The following is a 23,242-nucleotide window of genomic DNA, read 5'->3' on the forward strand; positions in this document are numbered from 1 at the left end:
TTGGTCTTACTGGCTCGGAGGAATCTTTGGGTTTGGCATCTCTCCATACACGCTACGATCATGCACCCATTCAAACAAACATTCTCCACGTTTTTCAAAGTATTTTTCCTTGACAGACCATTACGGTGACGTTGCAACCGAATCCACCTCTAAATTATCAGAGTGCCATTTTAAATGGGTTGCAGTAAGTTTTTAGTTTCCGACTGACAGTCGACTTACACTCGGCTTCGGCTGCTCAGCCTCAGCTGATTCATGTCGAGGGTCATATCTCAACCTTGAGTGCCTGATTTAGTGTGAATGATTGACCTACATCAGCAGACACGCCCCAAATTTGTGTGTCTGTGATTTCTTGAATTTTCTCCCACAGTCCATATCAGGCCAGCTACACCTTTTAAAGGACTTGACAATCCTTTGTCGATATCCGTTCATAAATAAGTTTGACCAGACTGAAAAAAAACAGCATTGTCTGTAGATTCATGTCTGCGGATCCTCTCCAGTGGATTTCAAAGTGTCTTTAAAGCCTCTTAAGAGTTCAGTGACCTTTTTTGACGCATGGACGAGCATGTAATCCTTTACTTGAAAATCAGCAAGACCGGAGTAAAAGCTTATGTTGTGTGACTGAACATTGTGCAAACCCACAGATATTTATCTCAAATTCTTCTGGAGACCGGAAATTGTGCAAAGATGCCACAATTTCAAGTTGCGGAAAGAATGTTTATAAATCAATGCGCAAAACATGAAGTATTTGCATTTGGTGTAATAATGCAGGTATTGTGATACAGTGTGTGATTTTTTAAAATGTATTTAAAGTTACTGTGATGAACTTTTAACTGGTAAAGAACAGTCTACATTTTATACTACGGAAGCCCTAACTGTTTCAAACATTTTTTTTAATATCGTTATTTTAAGATCACACTTCACTTGGTGAAGTTAGCGGTGGGATACACATGTGCCTACATCTGGTTTTAAAAACAAGGTGTACATACAAAATTCATATGCTAATAAGATTACATAGATTATATTCAAAAGCCTGTTGCCTGGTTCCCTGATGAATCCAAAAGAAAATACTACAGATACTTCCAATCAGGAGCAGAGCTTCACCTTGCTGCTGGCAGCCATCACCAACATTACGCTGCTGGAGACCCAGGCGGTTTTGCTGGGCCCGCTGGAGGGAAGGAAGGCACGGGAGAACCAGAACCAGGACTGAGCGGAACAGACTGTCAGACACCGCTGCAGTAAAATGAGAGGGTTTTCTAAAGGGACTCTGGTGCTCGGAAACACCACCACTTTTGTGCACGGGGGCAACACAAAATCAAAGTTCTTTGAAGTAGCTTTAAGGGAACTCAAAGGTTCAGGAGGTGGAGTCGACAGATGATAATGAAACAAAAAAGATTATTTCTGTGATGTAAATAGAGGTGCACATTGAGATTTGATTGACAACACAACCAGGAGGGATAATGTATTGTGTGGTTGTGTGGTTCCCAGCGAAAATATCCGTGGGTAAGTCCCTGATGAACTAAAACAAAGTTCTTGTAATGTAAACTTTCTCTGAAACGTTTGTCGCTCATTGTAAGCCTTTGCTTAACACAAGTCTCGCACATTTTGAGTTTAAATTACACTCATACAGAAACTTCTTGGCTTTATGTCTTTGCGATTAAACTCAGGCAGCAACCTCCGGGCTGAAAAGTGAAGTCAATACGGAGGTGGGGGCAACTCCTCTGGTTGTATAGAAGTCTATGAGAAAATGACTCTACTTCTCTCTTGGTTTAATACTTCAGTAAACATTGTAAACATGAGTTTATGGTCTCAATCACTAGTTTCAAGTGTTCAATACAGCATCATGTTGATTTGGTAAATTATGGTCCAATTTAGTGTAAAATAGACCATAAAGTAGGATACGCATTAGGGCGGGGCTACCTTGTGATTGACAGGTCGCTACCTCGGCGTTGTCTGGTCTTGGAGTTGTCCCTGTTTTCACTTTTCAAAAACTGTGTTTCTTAAAATGATGTTGTAAGTTATCCCCTATATCTGAATAGTCTTTCCAACTTCCCCTACTAAACTTAAGCTGGGAGTAACTAATGTTAATGCTAGCTTATTAGCTATTATGTTGCGGGCAACACAGAAACTAGTGCCCATTTAATAGGCTATGTAGTTATGTTGGTGGCTTTTTTTTGCAATATATTGATATGATAGTAAAAGAATAGCATGAGCAAAGAGCTAGGCCTCTACCGCCTAAGCTTATAGGAGTGTTTACCGTAACTATCCAACTGTTTCCCTCTGCCAAGGCCACAAAGACTACAGAGCAACAGGGACATCAGCACGTCCTTTCTACACACACGCACACACACACACACACACACACACACACACACACACAAACAGACACGCACGGGTGCAGAGCAATGCAGTATTGAGTTGTGGAGACACAAAGCGTGTAACCATGAGTATAATAGTGATAATGTCTGCTAATGACATAAATGATGCGCCAGGAATAGTCGACCTCCCGAAATAGAGCAGGGGACGGGTGTCATTAAACAGACTCCACAGAAAGGTCCTTTGTTTGGTGTGTGTGTGTGTGTGTGTGTGTATGTGTGTGTGCGTGCGTGCGTGTGTGTGTGTGTGTGTGTGTGTGTGCCTGCTGGCAGTAGTGGTGGTGGTGTTGGTGTGAGGGGTGGGAGATTTAAGTGGTTTTTGGTGTGTCTTTGTGTCTTTATTTTGCACATGCAGTGAGTGTGAAACTGAGAAGTGAAATGTTGTGAGTTGTTCTGAAAAGCGAACGTGCAAAACAACGTGCACACGTGCACATCCTGCAAGCAGATTGGGTCCGTTTGTGTGACCGTGAGTGCGTTGCAACTTTTGAAACACTTTGAACGTGGCAGAAAATGTCAAAGTTGCAACGAGATTGAAGATAAAAAATTCACAGCTGCAAGTACTTGCAGCAGTTCAAGGCAGACGTCAATGTCATCACCACTGTCACACATGAGCAAATGCCCTGTCATCACCAGCAATGCCCTTGTATTCTTTATTCAATCAAAAATTCAGAAGTTGCTCAGCAGCCACTGATCTGAAATTGAAGAGAGAAAAAAGCTAAGCGTGAAGAACCTGAAACAAGTTGTTATTCTGATGGATAAAAGCAATGTATCTGTCATAATAACATGTTTTTTAAGTAAAAACCTATTCTGGAAAAGTAGCTGCAGTCAGACATGTGACAAATGTTTTATTGGAAGTTAAAATGTAACATCTCACCAAGCACCTGAGCAGTTTTTTGGTAAGAGCCCGGGGGAGGCAGGAGTCGGGACTGTGTATCTTGTGTTTTAAAGTAAGATCCTGCAAGGAAGAGCCCTGGAGGCTGAACCATTCCCATGACATCAGTCCTCTGCTGAGGATTTACAACAAGTCCGAGAACTCCACTTTCATCTCCACACGTCAGCAGCCCTGTAACCAAAATAAGTCTTTAAATGGGTGTTAAGAAATTGAAGAGGTTGAATTAACGGAGCGTTGCGCATTTTTAGGGAAAGTAAAAGTTATAATGCGTCCTTGTTAGATGAAGTTCCGTCTGGCTGCAGACGGGAGAGGATGCTCGCATCGGTGATGTGATTGGCCCATCTCTGCAGACTCCTGGCTCGCAGCTATAAAACCCAGCACCGTCACTCTGTGCGTCAGAACGCAGCCGGAGAGCAGGGGAGCGGAGAGTCCGGACGCACTGGCCGGACACACTGGACACACTGTGAGCTGTCGCTGCTGGAGCCCACCGAATAAACCGCAATTACTCACCAAGCACCGGGCCAATTAGCGGAACTCTGCTGGAATTATTGATCGGAAAACTTTGAACCACACCAGAACTCAGCGGTCCGGTAAGTTCGAAATTGATCACGGCATCGACCTTGATTCAGCCTAATCAAAATTGAATTGTTCGCGGTCAAGGAGCGGTTTGGACTGTTCACTTTGCGCAGAAGTAACAGCCACATGACTAAATACTGCGCCTCTTTGATTAGGGCTAAATTACTTCTGAACTGCACTGGCGCAGTGGAGAAAACTTTTAAAATAAAATAATCTCTATCCTTCTCTCTATTTATTCATCTAAATCATAGGGCTGGGGATTTTATTAACTGGTATTCTTTCGTCTGCGTGAACCATTTCACATTTTCATAATGTTAATCACACGCTGTAGAATTTAATCTATAAAAATACAGTTAACGCCTAACTGATGCAGGACTCATGCATGACTGCAGGTAATGAATTCCTGTTGCCCACCATTAAGTCACTGGGACTTTATGTGGTTAGTTCACACTTAAGTATATTAATACACACTTACTTACATACATTTCAGTTCAATTCAGACTGTGAAAGTACACGTTCTCATACAAATATGAAGCAATTTATTTGTAATTCAAACTGGTCGTTTACACGTTACTGCATGTCTGCCATATTTGCAACCTATTGGGTGGAAAAAAAAATGTTTTCTTGTAAAATCATTATTATGTGTTTGTCGAAGTTGAAAGAAGTGATGCACGAAAACAAAAAGCATCATCTTTCTATGAGAATAGATATTGTTCTGCTTTCAGAGCAAATGCAGGGTCTGAAATTCACTTTTATAACTGCAATTCGGCTAAATTGGTCGCACACCAAATGAATGAAGTAAGGATGAATTAACATTCCTTCACTGATGAGCTCTTAAGTGTGAACTGACCACAACAAAGTCAAAGTGACTTGATGATTTGTGAATGGGGCAGTGGGTTTTCATGATACATCCTGCATTACTTCATGCATTAAATCATCACGAGTCATGCATTTGTTAATAAGCCAATTGATTTATATGATTTGTTCCCTGATTATGAAGTGTTACCATTTCCCTTTTCACCATTAAAACTCATTCCGTCTGTTGCACTGGACTTGTTGAATGTTTTGTGCGCCGTTTGAAGCCGATGAGTGACTGGAGGGCCTCAGAGATGCTACCATGACTACATCATGTTACGCTGTTGAGTATAGAGTGCTTTGTTGCAGCTCGTATCAGCACGGTCTGATCTGTCCGGGCTAGTCACACAGTGAGCACACTTTTTCGATTTTGTGATCTGTAGCTTAGTGCAGCTTATGTGTTGGCTTTTCACAGAGGGCCTCGGGTTAAGGTTTCCTTAAAATAAAAGCCATTGCACAAAAGAAAACCTAAGTCTCCTCCTTAAGGTTTCCTTTTAGGTTTTAGTCCTTTAAAGTTTTAACCTGTGCAGCCAAAGTAAAGAAAAAAAACTCTGACTATCATAACTGCAACATGCCAGAGATGAATGATATGCAGAGTTTATAGTTGGGGCTGAGTGATAATTCCACATAATAATGTATCATCCTTCAGTGGAGTCATATCATGGTGAAATGATATAGAGATATCATGAGGCACAATTACACCGTCTAAATTGATAATAAAAAGTGCAACTCACATTTCTCAAATAATTGGAATATTTTGCACCGACGTTCTTGATTAAATGAGAAAGTACTTTGCATTTTCTCAAGTTTTCAATTCAGAGTAACCAGACTATTGAATTACCAGAAAACATGCTATATCGTGAGATATATATATATATATATATATATATATATATATATATATAGTTATTGCGATATTAAATTATCTATAGTAGAACAGAAGATTTTGTCCATGTCACCCAGCTCTATTTAGAGTGAAAATGAAGAGAGTTCTGCGACCGGGAGAACTGCTTTAACACCACAGATATGACCGGCTGTCAATTCAACGCCGCACCTTTGTCATTGGATAACAGCTGCTCTTGCAGCCCCCCTGCAGTTAATGATTGCTCTACCGTTTTATGCTACTGGATCTTTAAGTCAGTAGGCAAGGCATCGTTTGAATTATTTTTTCGTTGCAATTGTCCTCCAAATCGTTTTTTTTTTTTTTTTTTTTTAAAGTACGTGCTTTTCTTGTATTGTATTCCTCCAGAAGTAGAATCTTTTCTTCCTTTGACCAATTTTGTTCTCGCGTTAACCAAGGAAACCTTTTATGGGACTCTTGTGCAACACTCTTAAGTAACCCCCTCAGGATGGATTCAACCTAAAGTATCTCACCCAGGGAGAAAACTTAAGGTGTTTCTTGCAACACTCCTCAGAGGGAACTGGCAAAAAAAAAAATAAACTATTTCAAACTTGTGAATCTACAAAAAGAACCCCAAATAAGGCTGTAAACTTTTAACTGACTTTTAATTACAACTCTGTAATTCGGTTCAGTGGAGCTGAAACGCACCTGGTGTTTTTCTTTTTGAATCATCCTTTCTTTTTAAAGAACAATCTGATGCATTGACGTTAGCATTTCTCCTCACATGCAGCATTCCTGTTTGGACCATAAGGTGTTTCTGTTAATCCAACCTTGAGACGGGGCTTGAGATGGTTTTCCTGTAATTGTTCTTCTTCTTCTTCCTACGAGGACATTTGCCTTCCCATGCATGAAGATAAACAAAACTTTTCACGGCGGTCCAGTCCTGTATGCCAAACTTCCTCAACTGGCATAATGAGCTAACAGATGGTGGTGCTACAGCAGCCGTATGAAGTTTAAATCAAATCCATAACTACAACATGTAGGCCCAAGTGAGCAGAATTGTTCCGATGTCATGGTAGAGTGTTGTACATTTCAGTTTTAAATTGTATCCTCATGTAAGCTATTGCAGCCAATCTTTAAATAGCAGTTTGTCACTTATGGAGCAATCAATCTTTGTGAAAATAAATTGCAGACCTCTCAATGTTGTCAAGATGAAGTACAAACATTCTCAGCATTTTGTCTTGAGAACTGCATTTTTGGCACTGGCTTGAAATATGCCTTTACATATGCAACCCTGGTGACTGCAGAAGTCTCGGTACGTGATCAGGACTGCCCCTTCATGTTTAGGGTCGACAGTTGGAGATCCTGGGTGATGCAGAAGGAACATGCTAATGCAAACTCAGGCATTGTCCTGTGTGGATTAGAGGCACATCAGTTCTAAGATATTTGTAATTTAAGAAATTTTAAATTACTATGGTCAAGACATTTCTGCTGACCTGTAGTAATAAGTACGTTTACTCAGGTTCTTAAGTACAATTTTGAAAGTATTAGTATTTTACTTGTATTTCGATGTTATGCTACTTTGAACTTCTACTAAATCTATAAACTACAATATATTCTTTAAGATCAAACCAGTAGTTTATAACTCGTGTGGCGTAGTTGGGGCCCATTCTCTCGTGTCAGATGTCTATAAGTTGTTATCTGGTTATTCTTTATCTTCATCAATTTATCAAGCCACAGACCCAGTATTAGTAACAGCATTAAGCCGTTCCATCTCACAAGCTCTGGCTCAAAGTCACATTTAGGTTGTTTTTTTTCTTCTAAATACTGCGCATTTATTTCTCAAGTGTTCCTTTTAAATAGAATCCATTGTGCTTCCACCCTCCCCACATCGCTCTATTACTGCCTCCAGGTCACTCTCGTGACTCCTGTCCTCAGGCAAAGCAACTCAGCTCTCTCTCTTTCCCCTCTGATTTTTCCTTTCCTGTGTTTTCCTTTTTCCGCCAATTGTTCTTGGGAACGGCTCAGAGCATCAAACTGTCAGTCCTCTCAATCTTGGCCTCTTTTCTTGACATTCTGTTCCTGCATTTATGTGTTTCACTTTTAAAGCACCTTTTTTTATAGTTTCTCATGCTCCTCTCCCCACTAATGGCCCCTTTATTTCACCTTGCTGGTTGCCAACTTTCCACCTCTGTGTTTCTAAGAAGTGGAGCCAGCAGAGCTCAAGGTCAGAGAGGGTTTCTAAAGTCAAATCTATTCGATTTAGAGGATCAACCGGCTTAAAATCCAGCTTTCCAATTAGATCAGACAAGGCTGCGCTGACATGGCCTAATGAGGCACCATGTTGCACAACACAAAGGCATAATTCAATTTATTTTTGTAAAGCCCAAAATCACAAATTAGCCTCAGAGGGCTTTACAATCTGTACACATGTGACATCCTCTGTCCCAGGACCCTCACATCGGAACAGGAAAAACTCCCCCAAAAAACCCTTTAACGGGGAGAAGAGAGGACGAGACCTGTGGGACAGAGGAGGGATCCCTCTCCCAGGATGGACAGAAGTGCAATAGATGTCATGTGTACAGAATGAACAGAGTTACAACACATTCAATGCATATGACAGAACCACGGCAGGAGGCAAGACCAGGTCCAGGTATAACCCGGATCCACAGGAACCTGTGAGGCGAGAAAGCACAGAGAATCTGGTGAAGAAGCAAAGTCAATAATGTGCATTAATGGTATTGGTAATATAAAATAGTAATGTGAGTAATAATAAAAGTGATATTAGCAGTGGGAGTCAGCAGGGCCATGGCGGGAGGAAGGACCAGGGTCCAATTCAGATGATACAGAGGATATGTAAGGACGAAAAATCTTTTAAAACTGATTTCTTGTGGTGTGTGTGAGTTCATCCATGTGACTTTGTGTCTTTGTGTGTGCGAACAGAATGGGCCTCTGTGTTTCTGAGCCGTATGCAGCCATGAATGCCAGTTGTGTTTGACAGTGTGTGTGTGTGTGTGTGTGTGTGCGTTTGCATGGTGTGTAACTGGGGTCGCAAGAAGTTTTGTAAGTGTATGCACATTCTTAGATGTGAGCATTAAAAAGCAAAGCGTTTGTCCTCGAACCTTCGCCTCTACGAACCGCTGTCAAAAGGTTTGCATCTGTTGTGTGTGTGTGTGTGTGTGTGTGAGAGATTGTGCGCCCTGATAGCGTGTCTCTAAAGATATTGCCGACATTGTAAATCATCCCGAGAGATGCCCCAGGCCATTCTGGGGGTACACATGATTCTCAAGAGGGTCAGAGCCCAGTTAGCGTCGTCTGTGAGAGAGAGTATTTCTGTCACACACACACACACACACACAGGACACACAGAAACACTGTTCCTCATGTAACCTATAACCTCAGTTATCACTATTCCATTTGTCTCGTTTATCTTTTGCTGCTCTGTTCATTTCATCCCCTCTCTTTTCTCTTAGAATACTTTTCTACTTTTCAAAACACAAAAAAAGTTTCTTTGTTTTGTTGATGGAATTCAAAGAATATCAGAATCAAAATGATTTTAAAAAACGTATTCATCCAGAACCTATTTCCTCATGAAGAAGGATCTGTTTGAATTAACTGTGCTATCGATACAGTTTGTGAACAAAACCATACACTTTTCGTATGCTGACGGTTCGTCTACTTTCTCTCTGCAGGACACCCAGAGCTCGGATCCACGCTGCCAGGCCCGGAGCGGGGCCCCCCCCCCCCCCCCCCCCGATGTGTGGATGCGTGTGTGAGTGCCTTTAAAAGCGTGTGTCTGTAGACTGCCGACATGAGGGCCGTCACCGCTCTGCTCTGTCTCCTGATGGTCGCCGAGGTCGGAGCCTCTCGGTTCGCCCGCGACGCCCAGGGTGGCCTCGCAGCTTCCGAGCCATCCACGAGCAATGCCTCCGTCCCGCTGCCGGGTCGGCCGCGGGGCTCCTTCCCCCCCATGTGCATAAAGCCCACGGAGATCAAGTACGCCTTCAAGTACGTCAACACCATCGTGTCCTGCCTGATCTTTGTGGTGGGCATCATCGGCAACTCAACTCTGCTCAGGATCATTTATGAGAACAAGTGCATGAGGAATGGACCCAACGTCCTGATCGGCAGCCTGGCTCTGGGGGACCTGCTCTATATCATCATCGCCATCCCCATCAATGTGTTTAAGGTGACCACATTTATCCCTCGTGTCCGTCTGTCTGGTGTCTCCTCTGCTTGTGTGACCGATGATCTCTCTTTTTAACTTTTTGGAAATGAGGGTAACGTTATCAATCCATGACACAAAATCGCGACTCAACAATTTCACACATTGTGCAAAAAGTGATTTCAATTCTGTCTCTAATTTAGTGTGAAAATGTCGCCGCGCTGGACTTTCGGCAGTTTCGGAGGAGCCGGTTGGAACGTCCCTCTCGGCTCATCCTGTTTATAGATGCGTTCGTTGCTGCGGTTTTGTCCCTGCTGTCGTGTGTTTTCATTATTAACTTTTTAAGTATAGGCCCCGCAGAGTTTTCCACCTCCACTGCAAGAGCCCACTCAAGCTCAAAATTGTAATAAAAGCAGACGCATGCCAACAGCTGGGGGACAACTCGAGTGTTGGGATTTGGAAAAAAAATATCCTTTTGTTGTCCTCGTTGGCCATGCGTGATGTGAAAAGACCCAGTGGGCTCGGGTGTTAATGCCAAAATGTTCAGCTCATACTGTTTTTGGCTGCTAAAAAACAACATGTGAAACTTGTTGCACTTTCAAAACACGTTTTCTTTTCCGTAAAGGTCCCGCGTTTCAGGTATTTGAGACATCATGAGGATTATAATGAGACACGGGATCCGCTGAATTGATAACAGGAGTGTTTTCTTCGAAAACTGGAAGATTTCAAAGACGCCAAAACCAAAGTGTCGATTTCTATTAGTGGCTGACAAGTACAAGGCCACTCACAATAATTACATGTTTAGCCTGATTTGCTGTTAAAGACATTGTCCTTATGCTGAACTGATTTTATAACTCCTGGGAGACAAACTTGCACGTTTGGAGGAACTGTTGATTCTGGCTCGCTGGCACAATAAGAGTCTCAGGCAGGACCCCTACGCAGACCTCAAAGACGTCTGTCCATGTGTGACACTTCTCTCCTTACAAATGTCTCTCCTCTCTGTCCCCATTGTTTCTTCTCCGCAGCTAATAGCCGAGGACTGGCCGTTCGGCGTGTACATCTGTAAGCTGATGCCGTTCATCCAGAAAGCTTCAGTGGGGATCACCGTCCTCAGCCTGTGTGCTCTCAGTATTGACCGGTATGTGGTCTTCACACACACACACACACACACACACACACACACACACACACAAAAGTCAGTGCTGATGCGCACGTCTGTGCTGTTTGCGTAGCTACCACGCAGTGACGTCGTGGAGCAGGGTGAAGGGGATGGGCATCCCTCTGTGGAAAGCGGTGGAGGTGACTCTGATCTGGCTGGTCGCCGTGATGCTCGCGGTCCCCGAGGCGCTGGCATTCGACATGCTGGAGATGCCGTACAGAGGCAACAAGCTGCGCGTGTGTCTGCTCCATCCGGAACAGACAACCAGCTTTATGAAGGTAAAAATCCTCCGAATGTGACTCATTCTAACATTCACGGTGCGTTCATGGAGTTGCATCCCAAGACGTGAAACTACAAAGTGGTTTTTTTTATTTGAAACAGAAGGGTCTGGATGGATTGCAGGAGACGGTGGAAATAAAGCATTAAGCTCTTTTCATGTGTAATTTTGAATCAGTGGATTGTAACTCGAGCTTGATGTCATTTTTCCAAAAAGACATAATTCAGCCAGAGCTGGTGGATTACTTTCAGGAGAAAATTGGAAGACTTTGTGCCAAACCAAAACAAGTCTGGAACCTATTTAGCATATTTGTGCCAAATTTCAAGTTCTGGATGTGCGATAACATCGCATAGTCAATGTAGAACGTCAGGCCTTAATCATAGTGCTTTTGAACAGGTCGTGTGGTATTTAGACTTGTAATCCTGTAAAATGAATTACAGAAATTTAAATAGAACAAACATACATAAAACAAAAAACACACACATTGTGACACTGTGCAGGGAATCAGACTGTTTTATTGGTGTTTTGCTTTTTGGTTCATTCCTTTTTTTTAAATAAATCAAAACAAATAATGGTTTACTTATTGACCGTGCAGTTTTAAGAACAGAATATCATTGCAGTAAGATAAGATATAGAATATTTTACCGTCTGCTATTATAAAAACAGGAAAGTGAGTTCATTCTTCAGATTGAAATTCAAGGTTGTTTTTGTCTACAGGACGTCCTGTCAAAAATCTCTGACGTAAGAATATTAGTAATAAAGTGTTTTGAGGCAGAAGTAACAATTTATACAGTTTTGATACAGTTTATCAGTTTAAACTTTGAAAGAGAGAAAAGAAATTGGCATTATACGTTTCTGCAAAACCACAGATATGTTGACTCTTTAAAAAATGTATCTAAGAAATTTCCGTAGCACTGTATCTTTTTTGTTGCACTTTCTTTGACTGGGTCTCTTTTTCTTTGTCCAGTTCTACCAGGATGTGAAAGACTGGTGGCTGTTCGGCTTCTATTTCTGCCTTCCGCTGGCCTGCACAGGAATCTTTTACACACTGATGTCGTGCGAGATGCTCAGTCGCAAGAAGGGCATGCGCATCGCACTCAACGACCACATGAAACAGGTACGCGCGCAAACGACTCGCTCGGATCCACTGTAGCCACGAGGCTTGTAAAGGCGGAGGCCTCAACGTTTGTCTTTTGTGTGCGTGTGCCTGCAGCGGAGGGAAGTAGCAAAGACGGTGTTCTGCCTGGTGTTGATTTTCGCTCTCTGCTGGCTGCCCCTTCATCTCAGCCGTATTCTGAAGAAAACAATCTATGACCAAAACGACCCCAACCGCTGTGAACTGCTCAGGTACCGTAGACACACCGCAAACGTCACCAGAGCATTGTTCTCCGCTCTGCGACTTCCTGTAGTCCTTACTGTAACCTTTGCCCTTTTCACCCGCCCAGCTTCCTGTTAGTGATGGATTACATCGGCATCAACATGGCCTCCCTAAACTCCTGCATTAACCCGATTGCCCTCTACTTTGTCAGCCAGAAGTTTAAAAACTGCTTCCAGGTAAGAGGGTACACACTGGGACTAAAAAAATATTGTATTACTAGGAAACGCAGTCAGCAAAAAGTAAACGACTGTGTGCGTGTGTGTGTTTTCTTGTCTCGCAGTCTTGCCTGTGCTGCTGGTGCTACAGAACGTCTCCACTGGACGAACGAGGTTCAGGAGGACGCTGGAAGGGCTCCTGTCACGGGAACGGACTGGACCGCTCCAGCTCGCGCTCCAGTCAGAAATACACCAGCTCTTCATAGACACAAAAACACACACACACACGGCACACAACTCTTCTGTCAAACACCACACGTTCCAATCAGCTCCCACCAACGAGAAACAGCTGCCGATGCCCAACCGACCAGTGAGGAGAGAGAAAACGGAGCGAGGTGGAAGTCACCTCTACGGGACTCACAACAGACTGAAAAACCAAAAAGGTTTTGGATGGAGCCAAATTGATGAATGAAGCAACAGGACTGTACCTGTTGTAGGCCGCCATACCAACTGCAAAAAACAACGTATGATGAATACGTTCATGCTCCCGAACACTGAGGCTTGTGCAGAGGACTGAATGTGTTCTCAGTGGACCAACACGATCCACACATTTATAAAGAAGGTTTAACGCCACATGTAAATATATGTACAGGATTATTTACGAGCAGACTGCAGACCCATGATTATACCTCACAGGGAAAGAGAGGGGAACTGTGATCCTGAGTTGTGTTACCAAAGGTCTTTTTTTGTTGTTTTATTTTTATAAAAAGGCACGACTGCGCCTCGGCATATAAACACAAAAGCTAAAAATCCCACAATCAACTGCATGCTGTCGCTGAGCTCCCCGACATCCCATGTGCCCCGGTGAAATGAAATGGGGCCCACTGTCACGTTGAGAACCAATCATCGAAAATCTTTTATCTGGAAATCATCGCCGCTCAGAGTCATGTGGAGCCAGCTGTTGTCCTGGAACTCTGAAAAACAGCAGATGATTCCAGTCATGCTGCACAGAGGAGATCCTTTATCAGTGCTTTCATTCTCGCAGCGTTTGTGTCTGTCCCACTGTGTGAGACTTAACCTCTCCTACAATGAAGCTTTTCTATTTTTCTACAAAGTAAATCACAAAAGATGTGAAGCCTGTTTAATCTCCCAGCATCATGAGGTGTCCATTTGTTGTTTCCAAATATTTCCCCTCCGGTGGTCATGTTGCAAACATTTTCCATGTGGCCGGAGAATGTCTTCTGAGAGCAGCTGGCGGGGAAATCCCTCCAAATATTGATCAATTTGTGTATTAAGATGCGAGTTGTTTTATTGGGAATTACATTTATATAACTTTGTAATGGTCAAATATTTAGATATACTAGTTGCTTCCTTTTAAATGTAATCGAGGTAAATGTTTTCTCTTGCAAAACCAAATCTGTGCTGAGAAACCGGACACGGTGTTTGTCCACACTGAAGTAGATTTGATTTATGTCGTATGTTCGGACAGACTATTTCCATTTCCGCTGTCAAAGAGTGAACCGGCTGATGATGCGGTATGTGACCCATTAGGTCGTCATATGTATTTATATGGATATGTATTTCTCCCTGTTTTTAAATACATCTAGAGGCGACTGTGTACTGGAAAGTGGGACCAAGCTAAGACTTTTATAAGTAATTTTAGGTTTGAAGATCAAATGCAATGTGAATATTGGCCCTGGTGTTTTAAATCCCATTTATACTTATTTGTTGAGAGTATGCTGTAATAAATATTATTTTATAGCATTTGTGTTGTTTGAGTTATTCACTAAAATAGTGTGCATGTATTTCGGGTCATTTCCGGTCAGTTGTGATGCAGTCTCATAGTCGAGTACAAATTATTACACAATATATCTGCATACATCGACGGTTCCCTGTGGAGTTTTTGACCTCTAATAGAGCCGTTATTTCATCTGGGTTTCACATTTCACTGATTGAAAAGTGGCTCTCGTGCACCAACATGTGCTCCAATTCGCAGAACAAGTAGAGTGCTAGCAAGTTAACATGGATGTAAACAATGCTGGATTCAGAATTCCTAAAAAACTTGTGTTCTGCTGCAGGATATGACCTCATCTGAAACTTTACTTTTGGACCAATCAAGCATGTACAGAGCAGCTGGCATGCACCCTAATAGAAAGGAAGCAGAACAGTCGACTGTAAATATCCAGTTTATAGCTTTTGACTCCGATATGTATCAAGAAAAGACCTGATCCAGAGCCTTGTGTCTCCCATTATTACATTCAGCTGCAACTACATATTCTCACTCCCAACTTCACGGACAAATACGCTTGGTCGGTGGCCACAAGCTTCAAACTGTGACGCTCTACGTACCCCTCCAGCGTCAGTTCTGGACGTGTCGGTGACGGCGTGTCATTAGGCTCGTTCGACTTAAGCCAGGCGTGCGCAGAATCGATCACCGGCGATCGGTGCACAATGCATGCTGGGTAGATTTGCGTCCGACTTGCTCTGACGTCATGAGAACGTGCGTAACGATGATCTCACGTGAGCGAGGCGGCCGCAGATTTTAGAGCCAGGCGATGCAGAATTGCTCTCCACCGACTGCATGACCCCAGGGCATGATGGGAAACTTCTTGCTGTCTTCAGATCAAAGAGCTGATTGGCTCTTAGATTTTCTTTAGTGGAAAAGGTGGGCGATCGTGGCTCACTGGGTTAAGAGGGTTGTCTGGTTCGAACCATGGCCTTTGACGTGTTGCATGTCAAAGACACCCCACTGCTCCCCATATATAGGGATGGGTCAAATGCAGAGACAAATTTATCCTTAATTAACAGGATAAATACAGTATAAAAAATTGAAATCCTAATTTTCTGTCTAATTGTAATACTTAACGCTAGATTGTTGGCTATTAGTCTCATTTTGTGCAATAACAATAATAATATATAAGGTTATTTATTTAGCATCTGTAAATAAAGATATTTATTGAGAAAGCCTACATCCTACTTGATGTCAACATTTTTTCAGTCAGAGCACTGGAATGTGTCCATCGATTAATGATTGTGAAGCATCACAAAACGTATTAAAAGAAAAGCACAATTGTCACTGATGGAAACTTGCAGTGTTGCTTTTCCTCCGTGTGGAGCCTGTTTATGTAGCTGTGATGTTTGGACAGTGGTTCAGTTTTAAAATTTCTTAAATTTACGGTTGTATGATTTAGAAATGACGCTATCTTTACATATATTTATTTATATAAATGTTTAAATAAATATGACATCCAAAAACTAAAATATGCCCAATCTTATATCCTCAATTATAATAATAACATAGTTAAATAAAAGACATCCAAACTTAAAGACCAGCAATTTTGGGGTTAAGTGTCTTGCTCAAGGACACATCGACATGCTCCTAGCGGAGCCGGGGATCAAACCGCCACTCCTCTGATTGAAGGACGGCCCTGCACTCCACTTAGCCACAGTCACCCAAGATCGGTTCTACACTATGGCTGTGTGGCTTATAGGTCGGCGTCTAAAACCTTGTTGGGAAAACTGGATGTAATACAAGTGTCAAGAATATGTAGCGGGGTCTTTAAAACAACATCTGTGCCGGCATTGCAGGTAGAAATGGGGGAAATGCCGTTGGAGATGAGAAGAATACAGATCATGATGACATATTGGGTCAGTTTACAAGGACATAACTATCCAACAATGAGTGCAATTGAGCCATGCTGGGAACATGACAACAGGCCAACAAAGAGCTTTGGTTGGGTTGTTAAGAAGAAGGCTAGTGAATTAGGTTTTAGGAGTTATTCTCCAGCTGTGGTCCAGCTGTTCCTCTTTGGTTACTGCCACAGCCTGGAATTGATCTTGGCCTCCTTGAACTGATGAGAGATGAACGTGGGGGAAACTGTAACATCTTCAAGTCATACATCAGTTACCATAATTAAATACAGATTTATGGATCTACAACTGGTAGAATAGCAGCAGCAGCAGTAATCCCAGAATTCCATTTGGAGTGTGGGAAGAGACTTAGTGATGATTTATTTGTGTTTACATGTGAGATGATGGCCATATAGTTATTGCGTTACAGTGGGTAGAGGATGTCAGGCCAGAGAGAGTGGTGATTGCATCAGACTCATGTGCAGTGCTAGCGAGTTTGACATTTTGCCACTCCAGAATCAGAGAGGACTGACCAAGCGTCGGAAGTTTGACGAGCTTGGGTACGTTCTAACAGTGCAAGTCCTGCCACCGTAGACTCTTGACTCTCAAACACAGTTTACAGTCTACTCATTCTGCGAAGAACTGATTGAACCTTCTCCGTCTAAAATGTTATTTTCCTACTTGTAGCTCTAACAAGAAGGGTGGTGGTGTTGCTGCTATTTTTTTCAGATATTTTATCATCTCCCTGTCTAGTGCTCAGTTTTAGCAGCTGCACCTACAGGCGCCAGTCCGTCAAGCTCCTGATGTTCACGGACGACACCACCCTCACTGGACTCACCTCTGGGGGGGATGACTCCGTCCACAGGTGGGAGATTGACTATCTGGTGACCTGGTGCAGTCAGAACAACTTAGAGCTAAACACTCTAAAGACAGTGGAGATGGTTGTGGATTTTTAAGAAGAACCGACCCCCACTCGTTTCCATCGACCTGCGTGACTCCCCAGTCAACGCTGTGGAGTCCTTCCGCTTCCTGGCATCCATCATCGCCCAGGGCCTCGAGCACTAAAAATCACAACAGAGGATGTCCTATCTGCAGCAGCTGAAGTAGGTCGACCTGCCCAAGTCAACAAAGGCTGCCATCATTGAGTGCATCATCACCTCCTCCATCACCAACTGGTGCGCTGCAGCCACTGCCAAGGACAAGAACACACTGCAGAGTACCGTTCGCTCTGCAGAGAAGGCGATTGGCTGCAATCTGCCGACCCGCCAGTTCACCTCCAGGACTTTTCTTCATATTACTGTGAACCTTTGCACCTCCCTTAAAATACATATTTTAGCACATTCCTGCCTAGCACATTCATTTGAAACAGTTACATTATAGATGTTTATTAATTCTTAAATAATGTTTTGAAATATCTTGTTCTATTTGTGTTTCCTGCATATGCACCAAAGCAAAATTCCTTGTAGCCTTTGTGAGAACCTACCGGCACTAAACGGGATGCTGATTCTCTGGTGACTTGCTATGTCACATGCTATCAACCTTTGAGTTCATGCAGCGCACTACCGGGCCTACTCATAATATTTTTGTTCAGCGTTGCCATGTAGACATGTATCTGGTTTAAAGTGAGTCACAAGACGCTCCATTTGTGCAGTGCTCTGTTAGGTGCACCTGGTCACATTCTGATTTGGTCTTCCTTGACTTCGGGTGAAGATTTGGTCAATCATTTTAGTTAGTTTAGTTTTGCATTTCTTTTCTCAAAATATTACTGAAATTGATGATAGAAATACTTTCCTATTATATATTTTCTTTTGAAGCACATTGAGTCTACGGCTGTCTTATGAAATGTCCTATCTAGTCTAACTTGACTTGACTGTGTTGAGCTGAGTTTTATTTACAAAGAAACACCTTTAAGTAAGTAGGGAGTTTGGAAAATATATTGAAAGTCTTGCTGACTTTTACTGTTCGTGTATCATGCGCTTTACATATCTTTAGCTGCCCGAGAGCGCTTTTACAAAACGCAAAAAAAATGTCTTCAACTCCCCGTATAAAATCTGTGCACAGCTGTGGTGTGACGGAGCGGCGCACCCTTGACAGGAGTGAACATAAACAATCATCTCGGTTACTAACAGAGCGTCAGAGGTTACATGTCTTGTCACGGGCTCCGTGTCTTTGGTTGTTTTTCTTGATGACGGGTTACACTTTGTTTACATCTCATTTCATTAAACAAGAAACCATGTCAAATGTATTACAGATTCCCGTTTACAAGGTTTCCGCAGGATTGAACTGATTGCTTTGGACAACTAGACGTGGGCCGGTCCCAAGAAGCAGACTTAGAGATAACTGCCAAATCCCCAAAAAAGATCTTTCACATCGGCTACATCTTTTTCATTTGGCGAAGCCGCTTCTTGGAAACAGCCACAAGTTTTACAAGGCAGGGTATCTAATTTGTTCCTTTTTTTTCTCATTTTGCCTCAGTCATTTAAAAAAAAGTTTTTGCTTTTGAGGTTCAATATCTATGTTTCAATGAAAACTATTAAGCAAGACCGGAGAAAATCATTTTGTGTTTATTCTTTTCATCTCATCTCAGAAACCACAAAGGCCTGGTTGTAGTCGACGGAGCCTGAGGTCACTGCTGCATTAATAAACCCCGATGAAGGATGAACACAAACCGAAAATAACTGCATGAAAGAAAATCATGATTGCAGCAATTCATAGTGACAACTTTACAAGTGCTGCATTATAAGATGTTTGAAAAACAAGGAGAAAGAGAGAAATGCTTATTGATTGTGAAGCAAACATACACTGAAATCTCAGAAAGTGTTTCAAATGAGGACTTCCTGTACGAAAATCTGAGCCTCATCACATTGTTTTCCCCCCAAAACCACATTAAACGAGCGAGGTCCAGCAGCGTCCTCGTATTTCAATCCGACCCACAGTCCTTTGCTGCATGTCTCCCTCCCCCCTGTCTATCTTCAGCTGTATCTAACAAAGGTCCCAAAAAATAACGCTGCAACGTTATTCTTTAGCCGAGAGAAATGTTTGTTCACAGCAGTCTCCCGTGTGTCCACGATGGTCAATTGTTTTCTGCACAAACAATATTTCAAGTCTTGCGCTCACCTTTGATGTGGTCTTGAACATTTGACTTGTGAGGTTTTGGGGAATTTCCTTTCCACAGCATGCGCTTTAAATTGTGCTGCGCCGTTGTCAAAAAAAATAAAAAATTGAAATCACTTTGTAATATTAACATTGGCAGTTTGAGTCCTGTCATGAACATTTACAGGATCACAGTAAAACACATTCCTTCTCCTACCAAGGGAAAGTTGGATTCGTTCGCAGTAAAAAAGGCACCCTTATGATACGGTGAGCTAACTTTTATGACTCTAATGTGTTGCTACACTTCACTTTTCTCTACTCGTTTTCTTGTTGAGTGCCACTTTTGAATGAAGCTAAGCCCCGGAGACGGTTAGCTTCGCATAAAAAACTGGAAGCAGGGAGAAGCAGCTAACCTGCCGCTTGCCCAAAGGTGTTTGTACAAATTAAACAAACGACAGATAAGGTGTTGATCAGACTGACAGACAGATGTGAATAACTTTTAAAAAATGTATTTAAACCTCAATATTTACACTCGTCTCCCCTCATTTTCTCCCTGTCTTCCTAGAACCATACGAAGCCCCCCCCCCCCCCCGCACCACAATCCTCTGCTAATAAGGACATATAGCTTCCACTTCTTCCTTCACTTGACAAACACGGCTTCAAAAGGACAGATGAGAGCAATTTACGGTTTGTGTCACAATAACATAAAAACAAGAAGACCAATGATGTTCCTTGACTAAGTTTAATGTCTTCAATTTATTACACCAATCCTTCCAAAAATCCACGAACACATGCGTCACACATCACACCCAACATACTGCGAAAAAAGAAAACTGTACAAGTGTTTGAATGTGACACGATCAAACTATTATACATAGATATATATATATATAAAAAAGGGATTTATCAAGGTCACATGTCTTTAGTTTTTTTGTAGAAATTGTGTCTGGCAGCTTCGCAGTCAAACACACGTGATGCTCTTCATTCCATCGGCTGCTCCTGGCTCTCTTTGAACTCATTGACTCTTGCCTGGAACAAAATGAAAGAAAACGTTGTCAGAATTGGAGTTGACACAGCGCGGAGAGCGGCTTTCCTCTCACTGTGGGACTAATGTAGAGAGCCACACAGCCAGCCCGGGGTTTCTTCCTGTATCCCACATGGAAATATTATCATTCCATGTGTGGATTCTAGGGTTTGCTCCTTACTTGCGCCCCCCCCCCCCTCCCTCTGTAGAGAGAGGTTCAGCCTCTGACAAAGGAAGGTCACGTACGATGCTACCAGCTCAGTGCACAAGCTTTCAATGTAGATCTGCTGACGTCCAATTTATGTCAGCGAGTCAACAGGAAACGCGTGCTTGTGATTTATCTGTGAGCCGGCCAAATGTTAGTTGGACCGCATTCCACTTGCACCCACTTAAACGGATCAATGCTGAACCGCTGCTGGTCAGCCTCTCTCAGTAAGCGGTGGACACGCAGGCTCACCTGGAAGGTGTTGAGGACATGTTGACAAACATCACTGAGCTCATTCAGGCCCCTGCGCAGCGGCTCGGTAGCCGGAATCCCCCCTGAAACAGACGGAGGATACAGTAAGAAACCCACCGCAACTAATAATAATGACAACACATTCATCAATCATCTCTGCAGGACTCGCTGAAAGTTGGACCGATTGGCTTTACATGATAAAATATGTTTGCTGACAATGTCGGCAGCCACATCAGTCTCTATTCGAGTATGTTGTTGTGGTTATCTAATTGATTTTTTTACTGAAAACAAAAGAATGAAAATAATTGTGGAACCCCCCCCCCCCCCCGACCACCCATTTACATTGTGGAGCAATAATAAAAGAAATGCGTACAGAAATATCCTCTGGCTGAATGTCTACAAGCGCGATGGAAACTAGGGTTTTTCTTGGTGCCTGAAAGGTAAATGTGTGCTTCCGTGCCGTGGAGAAAAGATTTTCTGGCATCCTGATTCTTAGCTCAACAAGAAGAACAAGTTGTTGTCTAAGTCTCGCAGAGTCCTTTCATGTGACGATCGGGGCTCCTGTTATCTGTAGGCACTTTGTTTTTTTGTAACAAGGCAAGTAGTTATAACTCTCTGCAGACAAGAACAAGTGTGTGTGTGTGTGTGTGGGGCTCAAAGTCAGCCACCAGCTTTTCGTGTTGGGCTGAGTGGACAAGTGAATGCACCAGACTCCAATCAACGCGTTTACTCTGCAACACAGCCCCAAAATGTTTCCTACGCATGTGTGCACACACAAGAGAACATAGATTGCAAGAAGGAGAAAAGGAAGACTGAACGCCGTGGGGTTTTAAGGGGGTGGTGTCTCTCACCTCGTGTTTGAATGCGAAAGTTGATCTTGCTCTCGGACGGATGGGTGATGGTGTAGCCACAAAAATCCACATCCACCCTGACGGAAAAAAAAACAGGGACGGGGAAACGAGATTTGTGATTATCATCAATGTTTTGCTAAAAATGGGTGTTAGCGGTGTTACAATTTCTCCACTTTTGACTCATCCCAGCTGACTCTGACTGAGAACAAAAACACTGGGGAACAAAACCGCATACGCACTGAGAAGAGTCCCTTTGGAATATCAACATTATTGTTATTATTATCATACACAATTGTCGGAATGACTTGTACGAGTTGTGAGGAGAAAAAGCTGGAGTCAAATCCCAAAATGACACAAGTTAACCATCAGTCATGCTCTTTGTTCTTCAAAACGTGCCGCATGGGAGTAGAGGGGTTAAATCTGTTTTAATACAAAAGGTCAAACCCTTGACGACATGCTGTTAAAAGCAGCACTTTGTTAAAAAAAATACAACAACTTACGTCTTCATGATCATATATCTGACTGAATTGCCCAGTGTATGGTCTTCATCATGCAGCACAAATGTCACACACCCCTCGTCGGCCCCATCAGCCTGGACCTAAAACCGAAAAATAAGAAGTATTTAATACAACAAAAAACACCCACATGCACATTCCACTCTAAACAGAAACATCACCTCCTTAAAGATTATTGAGTGGGACAAGCAATCACATAAGAGATGAAACTATTATGCATTTCCAATACATCCATTACTTGTCACATTGACAAGCATGTGTGTAACATATTGGACAGCACACAGAGAAAGTGAGGGAACACTTGGTTCTGTTGCTATACTGCCCCCACGTGGAGAAACTCTGAGTCGGCTATGGACGGAGAAGCAAATGTAAAGTAGGTGAAGTGAATTACGTTCAGGTAACTTTAGCTTAGCTTTACATAATGCCACTCTCAATATCAGTCCACAAAACAACCTCTGTTCCAGTAAAGGGAACAGCTTTTGATGTAGTTTGTGTTTCTGGTGCTATAATTGTTTTCGCACTGCTAGCTTCTGGTAGCTACCCACGTGAGGCGTTTACGGTGCGGTCGAAATGCTGTAATTAGCTTATTCAATTGAATATCTTCTTACAAACAGAGTTTAACAATGACAAATACATGTAGCTATGTGCAAATGGCAAACACCATAAGGCGTTTAAGCATCTTACCATCTCCAGCACAGGTTTCTTTTCGCCTTCACCAGCCATGCTTCACATTCCGACTCACGTCAATACAGAAATTAGGGGTTTACAGCCCTGATGCTGTCTGACAGGCAAGAAGGAAGGTTCAGGGCTTTGTGACGCTGGATTTAGTGGGCATATACATGTAGTGTATACGGTAGTGATACAATGTATTGACTTATTTTTTATCAAGAGACCACCCCTGCTCTGGTATGTTAAAGAATAACAATTGAGGGATACGTGCACATCGCATTATCTGTTAAATTGCCTGTAAGACCGAGACAAAGGCTCTAATACCACACTGAA

At 42.6% G+C, this 23,242-nt stretch overlaps 2 protein-coding genes across 2 annotated transcripts; one reads left to right on the forward strand and one right to left on the reverse strand.

Annotated features, from left to right (window-relative positions):
- The first annotated feature begins 9,347 nt into the window (after window positions 1–9,347).
- LOC142962789 (endothelin receptor type B-like) lies at window positions 9,348–12,936 on the forward strand. Its single transcript, XM_076103436.1, has 7 exons — window positions 9,348–9,725; window positions 10,727–10,839; window positions 10,934–11,138; window positions 12,105–12,254; window positions 12,351–12,484; window positions 12,583–12,691; window positions 12,796–12,936. The coding sequence occupies exons 1-7, from the start codon at window positions 9,348–9,350 to the stop codon at window positions 12,934–12,936; spliced, it is 1,230 nt and encodes a 409-aa protein (XP_075959551.1).
- A 7,180-nt stretch (window positions 12,937–20,116) lies between these two features.
- polr1d (RNA polymerase I and III subunit D) lies at window positions 20,117–23,176 on the reverse strand. The gene is made up of 5 exons (XM_076103251.1): window positions 22,925–23,176; window positions 22,226–22,323; window positions 21,726–21,802; window positions 20,875–20,957; window positions 20,117–20,422 (listed from the first exon to the last, which is right to left on the reverse strand). Exons 1-5 carry the CDS (start codon window positions 22,961–22,963, stop codon window positions 20,375–20,377), a joined length of 345 nt encoding a protein of 114 aa, XP_075959366.1. The 5' UTR covers window positions 22,964–23,176; the 3' UTR covers window positions 20,117–20,374.
- Window positions 23,177–23,242: the final 66 nt, after the last annotated feature.

Source organism: Anarhichas minor, unplaced genomic scaffold (genome assembly GCF_050575085.1).
Source record: "Anarhichas minor isolate MPS153535 unplaced genomic scaffold, ASM5057508v1 ptg000028l, whole genome shotgun sequence".
NCBI classification, from domain to species: Eukaryota; Metazoa; Chordata; class Actinopteri; order Perciformes; family Anarhichadidae; genus Anarhichas; species Anarhichas minor.

Excerpts from the sequence above, each read along its gene's own strand:
- LOC142962789 (XM_076103436.1), top strand. The coding sequence starts at position 9,348 with ATGAGGGCCGTCACCGCTCTGCTCTGTCTCCTGATGGTCGCCGAGGTC. Across the intron at positions 11,139-12,104 it reads AGACAACCAGCTTTATGAAG|TTCTACCAGGATGTGAAAGA; the intron begins GTAAAAATCCTC and ends TTCTTTGTCCAG. Across the intron at positions 12,255-12,350 it reads TCAACGACCACATGAAACAG|CGGAGGGAAGTAGCAAAGAC; the intron begins GTACGCGCGCAA and ends GTGTGCCTGCAG.
- polr1d (XM_076103251.1), bottom strand. The coding sequence starts at position 22,963 with ATGGCTGGTGAAGGCGAAAAGAAACCTGTGCTGGAGATG. Across the intron at positions 22,324-22,924 it reads AGAAACCTGTGCTGGAGATG|GTCCAGGCTGATGGGGCCGA; the intron begins GTAAGATGCTTA and ends TTTCGGTTTTAG. Across the intron at positions 20,423-20,874 it reads ATGTCCTCAACACCTTCCAG|GCAAGAGTCAATGAGTTCAA; the intron begins GTGAGCCTGCGT and ends ATTTTGTTCCAG.